A 16,144-nucleotide genomic window follows, 5' to 3' on the forward strand; every position below is an offset into this window, starting at 1 on the left:
GATCATAACATAGGAACAAGCTTTTTAAACCAAGAAATAAGGTATACCTTTCAATAAACACATTAGCCATAAGTCTTCAAAAAGAATACAGACTTCTTGGGAACAGAGAGACCTTTCCTGTCTTATTCACTGATGTATCTCTAGAGCTTAAAATAATATCTGGTAAATGATAGAGATTATTTGTGAAATAAATGGATATATTTCATAAGTTATTGCAAAACTGAGGTTTTATTTTGACTTAAAAGGGCAACTGTTTTATCTTTCAATAAATTAAACACTTAATCTCATCTTTGAGAAACAATAGGTTTTCATACATACAAAAATTCCAGCAAGTTATTTTGTAAATACTGACAAATTAATTCTAAAGTTTATATTCAAAGGCAAAAGACCCAGAATAGCCAACACAATATTGAAGGAGAAGAACAAAGTCGGAGGATAGATACTACCCAACTTCAAGACTTACTATTAAGCTATCGTAATCAAGATAGTGTGGTACTGGTGAAAAAAATAAACAAATACGTTAATGGAACACAACAGAGAGCCCAGAAACAGACTCACACAAATATAGTCAACTAATCTTTGACAAAGGAGCAAAGGCAATTCAATGAAGGAAGGATCATCTTTTCAACAAACAGCGCTAGAACAAGTGGACATCTATATCCACCTTTCACAAAAACTCAAAATGGATTATAAGACCTAAAAGTACACTACAAAACTATAAAAGCTCCTAGAAGATAACACACGAGAAAACCTAGATGACATTGGGGATAGTGATGACTTTTTAGGAACAACAATACAAGCACAATCTGTGAAAGAAAAATTGATAAGTTGGACTAATTAAAATTAAAAACTTCTACTCTGCAAAAGACACTGTTAAGGGAATGAAAAGACATGCCAAAGACTGGGAGAAAATATTCAAAAATCACACATATTTTTTTGGACTGTTATCCAAAATATATAAAGAACACTTGCAATTCAACAATAAGAAAACAAACCACCCAATTAAAAAATGTGCTAAAGACCCTAACAGGCACCTCACCGAAGAAGATATATAGATGGCGAATAAGCATATGAAAAAATGACCCACATATGTCATCAGGGAAATGCAAATTAAAACAAGATACCACTACACATTTTAGAATAGCCAAAATCCAAAACAATGACACCACCAGATACTGGCAAGGATGTGGAGCAACAGGAACTCTCTCATTCATTGCTGGTAGGAATGCAAAATGGTGCAAAATGGCACAAAATGGCACTTTGGAAGACAGTTTGGCGGTTTCCTACAAAACTATCCATACTTGCTTAAAGAAAAAGAAAAAAAAACAAAAAACCATTGTAAAGCATTATACTCCAATAAAGATGTTAAAAAAGAAAAACCAAAACAACAACAACAAAAAATATCCACACTCTTACCATATCATCCAACAATCACACTTACTGGTATTTACCCAAAGGAGTTGAAAACTTATGTCCAGAAAAACCGCTGCACACTGATGCTTATAGCTGCTTTACTCGTGACTGCCAAAACTTGAAAGCAACCAAGATGTCCTCCGAAAGGTGAATGGATAAACAAATCGGTACATCCATACAATGGAATATTATTCAGTGATAAAAAGAAATGAGCCACACTAAGACTCCATGCTCCCAATGCAGGGGGCCTAGGTTCGGTCCCTGGTCAGGGAACTAGATCCCACCTGCTGCAACTAGAAGTTCACATGCCGCAACTAAAGATATCGTGTGCCGCAACTAAGACCAATATAGCCAAATAAATAAATAAATATTTTTTTTAAAAAAAAGAGAGAGAGAAATGAGCCACAAAAAAACATGGAGGAACCTTAAATGCATATTACTAAGTCAAGAAGCCAATCTCCAAAGGCTACATACTGTACGATTCCAATTATATGACAAGGGATTTTTTGATCAGTGAAACTATTCTGTATGATACTACCATGGTGGATAGGTGTCGTTATAACAACACAAAGAGTGAACCTACTGTAAACTATGAACATTGGGGGATAAAAACATGGCAAAGTAGATTTACCAGTTGTAACAAATGCACCACTCTGGTGGGGAGGCTGGTGCAGGGAAGCCGTGTGTGGGTGGGAGCAGGAAGTACATGGGAACTCTCCATACTTTCTTCTCAATTCTGCTGTGAACCTAAAACTGCTCTAAAAATAAAGTCTATTATTAAAAAGTGTGTGTATATTCTAACAGTTTGGGATAATTAAATCTCATTAAAATATGCTTCGTTTATTCTTTCTTTTTGTCCTAAGGAACATAGGATTCTAAAATATTTAGGTGGATAGGTCAATATTCTATGCCTATTGCTTTTTTTAATTTTTAATTTATTTATTATATTTATTTGTTTTTGGCTGCATTGGGTCTTCGTTGCTGCATGCAAGCTTTCTCTAGTTGCGGTGAGCGGGAGCTACTCTTCCTTGCGGTGCGCAGACTTCTCATTGCAGTGGCTTCTCTTGTGGAGCATGGGCTGTAGGTGCGCAGGCTTCGGCAGTTGTGGCACATGGGCTCAGCAGTTGTGGCGCACGGGCTCTAGAGCGCAGGCTCAGTAGTTGTGGCGCACGGGCTTAGCTGCTCTTGTGGTATCTTCCCGGACCAGGGCTCGAACCCATGTCCCCTGCGTTGGCAGGCGGATTCTTAACCACTGCACCACCAGGGAAGCCCCACCTATTGCTTTTTAAACTAGATTTTATATTTCAGAGCAGTTTTGGGTTTACAGAAAAATTGATTAGAAAGTAACAGAAATGTTAATAGCAGGGGAGCATTAACAAGTTATAGCTTTTATTCCGTACCCAAGAGGCTCATAAATTAGTTGCTTATATTCATTGTAATTACTAAGCAATTTCTCTATATTAATTTGCCTAACTTACCTTATTCTTCTGTATAAGATGAAAATCTTTTCCAAAAAGCATGAGTGCATGTTCAAAGCTCCGGCATTCTTCTTCTGTCCATGCAGTCATTCCTTCTAAAGAAATTTTAAAACAAAATAAATTGGCCTCAAAACTCTTATATATATAAATGACTGATTTACTTTCAGTATGTTTTCCTAATAAAAAGGCTATAAACTTCTACACACACACACACACACACACACACACACACAAGTTCTTTATGTGGAGATTTTAGTTAGTAATCTTAACTAAAAAAATCTAGAATACCAAAATATAAACAACTGTTTTTTGCCCTCTGCATGATGAGACAAGAATTTTATATTTTTTTCTATAATTCATGCACACTGTTTTTCTGATTTTTTTAAGCAATGAGCATTTTTTTTAATTAGGGGAAAAAAAGGTTATTTTCTTTATAGAAAAAAAAGCCTTACTTTGGTCTTATGTCAAAACCGTAAGCTCTTTAATTGGAGACCATAAATAATCAACACATATTTATTTAGAGTCAGTTTGCAGAGTGCTATACTGTAGGAATATAAAGGGAATAAAAAACAGCCCATGCTCTCAAAAGACTAAATCCCATTCAACTTCCTGGCAGATGTCAATGTTGATGAATCAAATCTACGTGGGGCAGAGGAGACCTGAAGTGCCTCACTCACAATGGGGACCAGGTCCCCAAAGCCATTAAGAGTAGCCCACCACAAAGGTGAAAACTTTGTTCAGACTTTTGAGCGCTTAAAGTAATTTTTTCAAAGAAGCAGCTTTTACAAGGAAACATTTCAACAGACTATCTCACCTACAAGTTTAAATGTATTGTTTCCAGCTTTTATATTTTTCCAAGTCATTTATATAATATTAGTAAGCATTATTTCACTCTACATATACTTAATGAAAGCTATGGTGCATGCAATTGATTCATATAATGACAAAAATAATGAAATTAAAGTTAACCATTTTCCTTGACACACACAAACCAAAACCTAAGCGCTACAAAAATGTTATTACATGATTACTAAACATACACTTCTTGCAATAAATTGAATGGAATATATTATACATGTTTCTTTTTTAAAATCTTTAATCTCCTTTTCATTTCCTGTCTGGTTTAAGAAAAAGAAAAAACAACTTTTTTCCCCCAATGAAATCATAAAATCATTCTTATTAATTACTTTGGATATATTGTCATCTCTGGGGTCTGCTTTGTTCTGGAGGTGACAGGGGGGTAACTAATTTGTATTTGAACAATCTCTGGTACGTCTAAAAATAGAGGGCAAGAAAAGGAAAAAATTATTTGCTATGAAGATGAAAATAGATCTTATACAAAAGTGTTATAGGATTGCTCCATCCTTTATACTTTGCTTATTCTGATCCCCAAATGACCATCCCCTATCATTTCCCTCTCTTGATCCCAAGTGTTTCTTACCTTGAGAGGCCTTTCCGTTGCAGCAGTACCTTTCAATTGCTTCCTTTATATTATGGTTACACTTGAGAAGTTCATATAATGCCTTAGGGCAAGGGAAAAAAAACTATTCAATAAAACTTACCAAAAGTTCATACTTAAAAAAAAAAAAAAACAAAACCAAAAACAAACAAACAAACAAAAACAGGTATATTGTAAGAGTCCTGACAAATACTAGCTGAGGTGCTCTCTGATTTCAGGACATTTGAAGCGTATGTTTGCCCAGACATTTAATCTACATAACTATCCTGTAGATTGACTCTGGTATCCGAAGAGTCTGTTCATTCTGATTCTACCTCTCAGAAGTCATCTACCAGTATCATTCCTCACTTTTTTTTTAATTGCCAGGCCTTCTGAACTGGGAGACTATCCCTATTTTAGATGACTATTTCTAGTCGGGAAAAGTAAAAAATTATGGTCTTCTCTCTTGATAGCACCTTCTGCCTGCCTTTTAGAGTTTTAATAAAAGAGAATAGCAGCAGGCCTGGAATAGAAGGATGGATATTTTAGTGACTGGAGTTTATAGTTATTTCCATCTACTATGGAAGATATCATTCTTTTTAAATTAGAATTTCTTCCCATTAAATCTGTTTGGAATTATGATATACTAAATAGCAGCAGACAGAACTCAACTGAAAGTTAAATAATAATCCACCTTCCCAAGTAAGTTTCAAGAAAGGCAAGGATATTAGTAAACCTATTAATACATCAATAGGTTAATAATCAATACATTAATAATCAATCATTAAAAACAATCTCAACAGCTGCTAAAAAAGCTTCAGATAAATCAGTACCCATTTCTATTTTTAAAAAGACAAAACCTGTAACGGTTATAAGTAGATGGATACTACCTTACTGTAAGAAAGACAGCCTGTATCAAACCAAGGCTGGTATTATTCTTTTTTTAAAATTTTTGGCCACACCCCGTGGCATGTGGGATCTTAGTTCCCTCACCAGGGATTGAACCCGTCCCCCTGCATTGGCAGGCGGAGTCTTAACCGCTGGACTGCCAGGGAAGTCCCAAGGCTGGTATTATTCTTTTTTTTTTTTTTTTTTTTTTTTTTTTTTGTGGCCCTCCGTTGCGGCCTCTCCCGTTGCGGAGCACAGGCTCCGGACGCGCAGGCTCAGCGGCCATGGCTCACAGGCCCAGCCGCTCCGCGGCATGTGGGATCCTCCCAGACCGGGGCGCGAACCCGGTTTCCCTGCATCGGCAGGTGGACGTGCAACCACTGCGCCACCAGGGAAGCCCTTTTTTTTTTTTTTTTTGGTATTATTCTTAATGTAAAACCCTTACATGTATTATCTTCCATCAAAAGCAGGCCTCAAACCACTGTAACTACCAAAAGTCTCTGAGAGTTATGGCTAATGCGGTAAGACATATTCTAGGAATAAGAGATATAATAATGGTAAGGAAGGAACAAACGTATAATTCGGTAATGACTTTAAAACTAGAAAACCTAAGAGAAACAACTGAAAAATCATTATACTAAATTAAATAGTTTCAGTAGCTTGAGAAAAAAATTTTTTAATTTATATTTCTCTATATCAACAATATGCAAATATAATAGTGATCCCATTTACAACAGTGCTAACTACTGTATTTAAAAATAATGAGGAATTAATTAGATGCATGTGATATTTAAACAAGCAAAAACATTTGAGTGATTTAAAAAAAGTCAAATACATAGAGAATCAGAACATGTTCTTTTTTTTTTTTTTTTTTTTTTTTTTTTTTGTGCATGCGGGCCTTCCTCTGTTGTGGCCTCTCCCGTTGCGGGGCACAGGCTCCGGACGCGCAGGCTCAGCGGCCATGGCTCACGGGCCCAGTCGCTCCGCAGCACGTGGGATCCTCCCAGACCGGGGCGCGAACCCGGTTCCCCTGCATCGGCAGGCGGACGCGCAACCACTGCGCCACCAGGGAAGCCCCAGAACATGTTCTTGAAGTAGGTTTTATGTTTCAAAGGTACTAATTCTTCCAAAATTAATTTATAGTTTTAATGGAACATCAGTAGAAAAAAGCCAATGGGATTTCTTTTTGACGGCTGACAAAACTACTTTGAAGTTCAGCTAGTTTGACTTCTCTGTGTTATTCGGAAATTCAAGTTTGAGTCCACCTATCTCTAGGCACTCATTAGTTAGGATTAGCTAGGCTGGAGATAGAGTGAAAAGGTATATGAGAGGGGCAAACAACGTCAGAGAGAAAAAACCCTAATAGGCAATACTTCCACCCTTAACCCACACACCATCAGGAGCGTACTCCATCTACAAGCACACAGTATTTAACGAATGCTCCTAAAGCAAAATTATATACTCTTAATAGACATAAACTTTAATCATATCCTGAATAAAGTTCAAGAATAATCCAAAAAATAACTTTAACATAAAATCTAAAAGTCTGACCACAGAGAATGTTTAAATAAACAATGGAACATACAGACATCAAGAATGAAGTATTAAAGAAATCTCAATGGCAAAGAAAATAAGACTAAGTGATTAAAAGGATATAACATGGTAGGTGAAGTAAAATATATGTGTGTGCATACAGAAAAAAAGGCCAGAAGAAGACATGAAACAATAGAACAGTTATCATCAGGTCTTGGGATTTTTCTTAAACCAGTATTTTCCAAGTTTTAAAAATCAGAAAGAGATAGCCAGTTCATATGTAAGAAATATTTGAATCAAATATAAGAAAATCAAGAAGATACTATATTAGTTAGCTGCTGTTTCAACAAAAGTTGATGTATACCTGTTCATTGTCCCTTGTGTGTGTTCCTGCAGAAATCCTATCCATTATTTTTTCGTTTCCAGTTCTTAATGAGGTTTCAACAAGGTACTCCTTAACTTTGCTCTCCAAAACCACACCAGGACGCCAAAGTAATTGGTCTTCATTTTCATACACTGATAAAGAAAATCCCATCAACACATTAAAAGTAGTGAACACACTTAAAGTTGTATACAAAACTGTTTTTCCTCTTCCTATACAAGTAACTAACTTTGAGGACATCAGTAATTTGATTGTCTGGCAAGCTGAGTCTTTCATTAGTAAAGGTTTAAAACAATTTTTTTTCTTTTAAACTTTATTAAGATCCAAGTATTCCAGTCACTAGAGCAAGTAGCTTTTTTGGTGATTGGATTTACTAACAAGTTAGAAGGCTTTCTATGCCTAGTAGTCTAATATAAAACCTGGTAGTGGTGTCTTACATTCTTCTAATGAGAGGGTAAAAATAACCTGTGTAAATTCTTTAATAACCTTATTGCAATTTTCTCTTAAACTCCCTAAATGGCTCTATGAAAATGTCTACAGGTTAAAAATTGCAAACAAATTAAAACAAACAATAATAAATAACAATCAAAATATCTGCCAATACTGAAATACCTAGGAAAGATATATTTTACCTTTACTGATTTCTTCCCAAAAGGTAAATTTTTATTTTAAAAAGGAAGCAGACTAATTAAAAATGGAAAAAAATGATAAACAGTAAGATAAGTAAACTTTCCACCTCTTAGAGAAGCTGATATTTAATAAGCGAAATGACACTAAAACAAACTGTGTATTTTATTAACGCAAACACTGTTGCCATACTGAAGGTTTCTACTTAACACAATAAAGTCATACAGATAGCCCAAGTATTTACCCCATTGCTTCAACTGCAATCCATCCTTCAATTGTAAAATAACTACTAAATATAGCGAATAAAAGTAATTTACTGAGAGCTCACTATGCAGCAGAGACCGTGGTAAGTGCTTTACATTCACAACTGTATAAGGCAGGCATTTCTATTTCCAATGAGCAGGAAAGTTAAAAATAAAGTGTGCCTGTGAAGCAATAAGACTGACTTTTGAGGTAAGTTCCTGGAACCAGTTTCATAAAGAAAGTTTGGTCAAAACTGAAATAGGTAATATAGTCTAAGTTTATTCCCTCAAAAGATAGAGAAGGTATACATTCCTTTCTGAAGGTATAGAACTGAGAGAATATTACCTCCGCTATGTTTCATCTAAGGACCAGCAGCTGCTGAGCATGTACTTTGCCCATGGCCAAATCTACGTGTTTCCCAAGTTCAGCTAGGAAAGTGTACCTGGATTTTTACTTCCCACCACCTCACCCCTCCATATTTGCAGAACCAGCTATAGTTGGAATCTACCAAAAATGTGAGGAAAACTGATTACACTTAAGTAGGGTTATATAACAAAAGCAACAGAATCTTTACATTCTACCACCTTATCTTTCAGGGCTGGGGAAAGAGAATTTCTTCTAGCTTCTTTTTTCCTTAAGCGTTTCTTCCCGAGAGGATTATATTCCTAACGTTCTCATTATCTCAGGTGATAGGATGCTACCAACTTCCACTGCAGTGGGATGTAGGCCAAAGAGTTGCACTTTAAGAGCAGCTCCATTATTTTAACAGGTGCTTAGCATACTGAGTAAGAAGCACTGTAAGGGGCCAGGGTTGGGGGGAAGGGGGCGGTAGTTCTCTGAGTCTCATGGTTAATTAATCTCATGATACATTACTCCTAAGTCAGGCCTAATTCTTCCCTTACTCCAAATCTATCTTTATACTCACAGGATGAGCATACAATCAGATATTTAAATAAACATACTGAGCAGTAATTTGGCTTACCAAATATTATCAAAATTAAAAGCCTTCCTTACCTTTCTCATTACCAGCATACTCTCCAAGATAAGGTGGAATCTCTGCTTGATATTGTAAACCAATCATTATTTCCTACAGGAAAATTTAGAAGTAAAAACAACTTATTACAAGAATAAATACTGAAGAAAAAAATGTTCCAATTCATTAATCAGTTACTACAAATCTAAAGTTATCTCGCAAAATTATCATAAATTATTTCAGAAGTGTTTTTAAAAGCTACTTTAATCCAAATAGTCTACTAAATTATGATGGTAACTTAACATACCTTCCTCAAATCTTCAGGTGAGTTACCACTGTCTGTTTCAACATCTTCAACCTCTGATTCTTTATCTCCATCACACGTAGTATTTGCTTAAAAGAAGAAAGTTAAATTTTAAAAAAGGGTTTTGTTGTCTATTTTTGTAGCACTTGAAAGAGTGCCTGATATTGTATATTTTACTTATGATAAAAATTTGTTGAATAAATGAGATCAGCACAAATATACTAAACCTCTTGTACTATTCTCACATTTTGAAACTAGTCAAAACAAGACACTGAAAACACGAAGAAAGTACATAGTATCCTTATAATTATCTGGTGTATGGTCATATAGTTTAGAGAGGCAAGAGGAAAACCACTATGGTCGCCTTAAAAAAAGAAGGTAAAGCACTAGATTACACTGATTACATTAATCCAGAGTGAGACATACACAAAGAACTGCACATTGAGTCCATGAAAATTATCTTTTTGCTCACATATGTGTATGTGTATTAGAACTTGTTATCTGAACAGTTCTTCTACCATAAAAATACCTGAGAAATAAGCAAGATTGCATATAAGAAATTATTTCAGTTCGAAGACCTTTTAAATATTACTGATAATACATTAAGGGATAACACCAAGAACTAAAAGAAAAGGATTAAATAAATCACTAAAAATAAAAAATACTTTTGGAGCAACTGATGGTAGTTTTCAAACTGATGGTAGTTTACCAGGAGAGTCAGAGTCTTTTAAAAGAAATCCAAAAAATGTCTATAAAATTTCATGGCTGAACTAAGATTGGTTGCCACAGCAACAGGTGAGTCTTGGGAAAGAAAACAGCCCTGCAAAACCAAGCAAATGCCTTCGTTTTTAAAGAGCATATTAGTTTACATCTCCCCCAATAAAAAAAGGTTATAATCTTCTTCAAATTATAATAGTATTTTATTTCAATTAAGTAAAACACTCAGATATTCTGACATAACTACTGAATGTAACAAAATGTACTCAAGCTACAGTATCAGTGCTACTACTAATCAGTAATGATTGGATTTCTTACATCGTAAAGGTCTAGGGAAGAAATCGGAAGTTTCATGGGAAGTCACAGATGGTGTCAGATCATCTGCAGAAGACTGAGTTTCCTCATCATCACCTGACAATAGGTCTTTTGCTATTTCCTCCTATAAGAATAGGAAAGCAATGCTAGGGTTAGAAATGATTACATCCCATCAATTTTGAAAAAAAAGTCTTTATAACATTATTCATAAACAGTATGGTATTATAATACAATTAAGAACTAACTGAAGTCTCAGTTTTGAGAAAAGTAAATTTGAAATTCTCCTATAATTTACTTCATGTACATAATTGGTTAATAACATTTACTAGTTAATTATATATAATATTTAATGCTATACTATTATACATTTATGATATAACAATTTGCTTAATTTGTGGGTATGCAGAGAACTTATCTGAAGCGGTAGACTAATTTTTAGTGAATTTACAACAAAAATAATCTTACTTCTAAGTGGTTAAAAATTAAACTCACTTTCTGCCAACTTAAATAACTAAAAGAAAACAAAAAAGTCTCCAAACTCCACTCTTCTGATAATTTTTTAGAAGTCCAACTAATGCACCACTCCGACTAGTGATATAATTTTATTTTATTTTATTAATTTTTTTTTTTTTTGTGGTATGCGGGCCTCCCTCCGTTGCGGCCTCTCCCGTTGCGGAGCACAGGCTCCGGACGCGAAGGCTCAGCAGCCATGGCTCACGAGCCCAGCCGCTCCGCGGCATGTGGGATCCTCCCAGACCGGGGCGCTAACCCGGTTCCCCTGCATCGGCAGGCGGACGCGCAACCACTGCGCCACCAGGGAAGCCCAGTGATATAATTTTAAAAGAAACAGTTCAGAATTTATTTTTATGTAAGTATATAGTCATCCTTGTGCCTGGTACATAGTAGGCACTCAATATTTGCTGAATGACTATGGTCATTAAGGTTTTTGGTACATTAATATCACATTTAATTGAAAAGTGGGAACAACATAATTCACAGGAAGATGTGGAGTCCTCTCCCTGCCTGAGACCTGAAAGATGAGGAAAGTTTCCCAGGGATCTGTTAGCAGAGACCATGACTGAATTCTCCTTGTCAGGGACTAGGCCTCCCCTACAACCAGCCTATGTTAAAGACGTATCACTGAGGCCTTGGCTGCTATGGCCTCTGTCACTCCCAGAGCCCAAGAAAACAGAACTTCTCTCCAACCACTCCATACCTAAGCCAGATTGGTTTGAAAACTTCTGGGGGATTCATTAATCAATGCATTCAAGTGTCCACAGGATCAAAAGAAGTCAGGGCAAAATCTAAGTTTAGATACAGTACGTCTACACAGGAAAGATAAAAAGTTATGGAAGAATACTCAAATATGCAAAGTATCATGAAGCTATTACTACTTTTAAAGTAGTGAGATCAAAGCCAAACAATATTCAAATCAGTCACCAAAATGATAAGAGCAATGCATCCATAAGAAGTTTACAATTTAGAATTATGAAATGCTTTAAATTAAATAAACTAATAAAAACAGTCAATAGTAACAGATCTGGAATTTTTTTCTACATGCTTGTACTTACTTTGTCTAGTGTCATATCTGGTAGTTCATCTGCAAGTTCACTTGGGGAGCTATTTGCACTGGAATTTGCAACTGCTGGAATTGTAGGTTCATAGCCGTAGAATGCCAATAAATCTTCTAGAGGCATGTTTCCTTCCTATTCAAGCCAGAACACAAACATGAACTCAGCAGATGCCACAATGCTGAACCTCAGATAAACCTTGATGCCATTAATGTTCATAAAGCACATTATCAGAATAGCAGTACCAAATCAAAACCAAGTTTTAGTTTTGCTTTTTGTAACTGTATCCAGAAAACAGGATCAAACACCTAGAGCTATAATTAATATATGAACAAAAGTCTAACAATTAACATCTTAGTTTTCATTTTCCAGCATCATTTTACTTTTTAAAAACCTCCTCAAATATGTGCCTTAGTGCAGACTTTTTTTTCGCTTTTATATTACGATAAAGATTCGTCTTGAAAACATTTCCAATTAGTCAATCAATAACTTCACATAATTTTTAGCTTGTTTCCTTGAAATTAACAGTTGACCACTTGGTTTATTCTTCATATTTAGAACATACCTAATGAGAAACCTTTGCTGAACATTTACTAACACTATTATGTTTATATATTAATGTTCAAGATACAGTTATCCTTTGATATTCCTACTATTGTATCTATATTCTGTACCAGTTGTTTTTTTCCTACAACTGTCGGATGAAGTTTGCATTACCACCATCTTACAGATGAGAAAATTGAGGCTTAGTTCTGGGTTCGAATCCCAGGCCCCGAAGTTCTCTTACTGGCAGTGCTGCTTTGATAAAATTACAGACTCTGGCTGCAGGGCTACCTGTGTTATGAATACTTATGCCATGCCACATAGTGGCACCCAGTCATTGTTTTTTCCCTCCACTAATCTGAAAATAAGTGCTATATTTTCTTTTTTAAAGTATTTTAACTCAACCACTAAAATGCATAGAACTATTATAATTATCATTTAAATAACTTCAAAACCATATATTCATGAACTAGTTAATTTCTTAAATATTTTAAAGATGTTTATGTCCATCTATTAAGAGATTCACTTTTAAAACTAGCTTACGGTTTAATTTTCCCTTTAAAAAAATATCTAAGTCATGAAGCACACAGCATGAAAACATGAAAGCAGAGTATGCAAAACATGCCTACAGCTGATCACGAAGTGAGCTGAGGAGAGCCAGTGATGTCTCCCAGAGAGCCAGCTGGCTGCCCACCAGGGCCCACAGGGGACATAGGTTCTGGGGGTCCCTAAGAATTGGCCTTCACCTTTACAGTATAGAACTTACATTTTTCACTGTGCCTGAATGAAACAGATTCATGTTATGAGCTTAGAATAAGGTATATGACAGAATGCTAATTTGTGAATTTGCAGTAGCAGACATGCACCTTTCCAATGACCATTGCCACTCATGAAATCTTTTCAGCTTGGAACTGAAATCAGTAAAAAGCTGCTTTGGGAGCATGGACAAATTCAGCACAAATTAAGTTGGATGGTCAGGATGGACAGAAATTCACCCATGCCACAGGAAAACCCCATGAAGTGTTCTTCTTCCAAATGAAAGAACCCCTCGAAGGTGCCAGAACCACATTGAAAGTTTCTCCAGTCCTGCTCCTTGCAGAGTCCACACAGCCCATTCCCTTTGGTTCATACTAGTTGTAAGAGGAGACTGGTTACAGCCTTTGCCAACCACCTGTTAGCAATATTTCTCCAAAACTTTACAGTTTCAGATTCCCTCCACGAACTGGGGAGATGGCAACTTTCACTCATCATGCACTGACAGTCCACCCTCCCATCAATACAGCATTTACTGAGCTCTAGGTACCATGTGGAGGACCACTGGCTATGGGTAAAGAAATAAAATTTCCAAAAAAAAGAAAAGAAATCCCTGCTCTCAAGAAATTCAGTCTTGGTGGAAGGAACTGATAAGTTAACAATTGTAAAACACTGTGATAGCTGCTTTAATCAGTTCTGGAATTGATGCTATGAAATGGTAGGTACAGAGAAGGGAAGACCTACGCTCCAGGAATAATAGTATATGGTAGGGAAGTATCACACAGAGGACAAAGACTGAGCTAAGTCTTGAAAGATGAAGAGGCTTTTAACAGATGAGGGTTGTGTGCTAGGGACTTGTGGTTCATCGTCAGAAACAATGACTGAGCAGTGACTGTGCCAGGAGCCCACTGTGCCAGGTGCTGGTATGAAACACAGGTCTTGCCCTTCTACAACTTACAGACTAGGGGGATACCAACAATACTCAAATATGGAACTACCAATTAAGATGAGTGCAAAAGAAATCAATAGGGTCGTGAGATACAGAATTATGTGGAGGGCCTACTGTCATAGGGTTACAGAGGAAGACAGTGAATGACTTCAGCTGAGGCCAGAAGTCTGAGAAGTGACCAATCCTGTGAGGAGCATTCCAGGCAAAGGAAACAACACACTTGAGGCCTGAATATGGTTTTCCACTAAGCCAATGGCCAGAGCACAGAGAGTAGAATGAAGAATGGCTCAAGAGGAGATTAGAAAGACAAGCAGAGGCAGATCACAAAAGGCCTCATGGGAAAGAAACTTGGACTTTATACTCCCAGGGCAATGGAAAGCCATTGGAGAATTATAAAACTGGAGTGACATGACTTTATTTCTTCTTAAATCCTGGGCAGCTGTATGAAGAAAAGTTTGAGGAGGTGAAGAGAGAAGAGAAAAGCAGGGAGACCACTTAGGAGTTGCATGCTGGGTTAGGGTAGTGATACAGACATGGAGAGAAGTGAATAGGTGAGATGTATTCTGAGGTGGAATCAAATGGGCACTGGAGTAAAAAGGAGAAAGAAGGACAACTCCCCATATTTCTATCTGAGCAACTGCCTATCGTGGTAACTTTTACTGAGATAGAAAAGTCTAAAGGAAGGAAAGGTTTATGAAGGAAAAAAATTAAGAGCTCTGCAGAGGGACTTCCCTGGTGGCGCAGTGGTTAAGAATCTGCCTGCCAATGCAGAGGACATGGATTCGAGCCCTGGTCCGGAAAGATCCCATGTGCCGCGGAGCAACTAAGCCTGTGCGCCAGAACTACTAAGCCTGCGCTCTAGAGCCCGCGAGCCACAACTACTGAGCTCGCACGCCTAGAGCCCATGCTCCACAACAAGAGAAGCCACCACAGTGACAAGCCTGTGCACCACAAGGAAGAGTAGCCCCCGCTCGCCGCAACCAGAGGAAGCCCGTGTGCAGCAACAAAGATCCAACTCAGCCAAAAATAAATAAATAAATTTATTTTAAAAAAAAACCCCCAAAACCAAAATGTTTGAGAGGAGAAGAATACAGTGAATTTCATAATTTAAAAAAAAAAAAAGAGTTCTGCAGAGGACACAAAGTTAAGTTTGAGAGGACTATGAAACATCCAAGTGGAAAAGTCAAGTTGGCTAAGAGCCTGGAGCTCAGAGGATCAGGCTGGGCTAAAGATATAAATCTGGCATTCATTAGCATCTAGATGATATTTAAAGCCACAGGAGTAGATGAGCTCACTCAGGGAGAGAGTAAAGAGAAGGGGATCTATGCTTTATTAGAAGAATTTTCAGATATATTACCCTATAAGCAATGGGACACGTCTGGAAAATTTTAGATATGATTTGCATTTTGAAAAAGACATCCTAGGGGGAGTAGAAGAATAAGAGCCTGAACTAAGAAGGGAATTAAAGAATCTGTTTCTTGACTTACGTGATAGAGGGAATGTAGGTAACACAGGAGTCTAAGTGGATTGCCCATTTCTGGCCTGAGAAGGTTAAATAGCTACAGCATCATTATAAGACCAAAACAAAAGACAAATAAACTTAAGGGTGGAGGGTGGGACGGTAGATGATTTAAGGTGAAAGTTGAAGCACTGGGCTTGAATGAGTTATCCAGAAGAGGAATACAGAGTGAGAAGACAAAAGCTAGAACCCTGGGGAATACCATCAATTAAAATGAGGGTAAAGAAAGAAAAGTCCAGAAATACTACAGAGGGAAACACCAGAGGGTAGAAGTAGAACTAGGAGAAAATGCAGGATTATGTAAGTTAAGAAAGAAGCAAGGGTGGAGAAACCACGGATGGTCACTTGGGTCAAATATCAAAGAGAGATCAAGCAAGATAAAGCAGACATGAATTCTTTGTATCTGTCAATCACGAATTATTGGTGACCTTACAACCTGTTGGGAGAAGCAAAGCTGAGGACTGAATGGGAGGAGAGAAAGTACATACACTATAAAAA

General features: G+C 36.8%; 1 protein-coding gene across 1 annotated transcript in view; it reads right to left on the reverse strand.

The window, feature by feature from the left end:
• Positions 1 to 16,144, reverse strand: part of MIER3 (MIER family member 3) — a 30,334-nt gene that overhangs the window by 5,263 nt on the left and 8,927 nt on the right. The window contains exons 4-10 of the mRNA XM_024123255.1: positions 11,883 to 12,017; positions 10,315 to 10,435; positions 9,283 to 9,368; positions 9,017 to 9,089; positions 7,115 to 7,266; positions 4,333 to 4,414; positions 2,892 to 2,986 (exon numbers count right to left, since the gene is read on the reverse strand). Of these exons, the coding sequence (XP_023979023.1) occupies positions 2,892 to 2,986; positions 4,333 to 4,414; positions 7,115 to 7,266; positions 9,017 to 9,089; positions 9,283 to 9,368; positions 10,315 to 10,435; positions 11,883 to 12,017 (744 nt within the window). The remainder of the gene's footprint in view (positions 1 to 2,891; positions 2,987 to 4,332; positions 4,415 to 7,114; positions 7,267 to 9,016; positions 9,090 to 9,282; positions 9,369 to 10,314; positions 10,436 to 11,882; positions 12,018 to 16,144) is intronic.

The sequence above is a fragment of the Physeter macrocephalus genome, chromosome 8 (assembly GCF_002837175.3).
Source record: "Physeter macrocephalus isolate SW-GA chromosome 8, ASM283717v5, whole genome shotgun sequence".
Lineage (NCBI taxonomy): Eukaryota > Metazoa > Chordata > Mammalia > Artiodactyla > Physeteridae > Physeter > Physeter macrocephalus.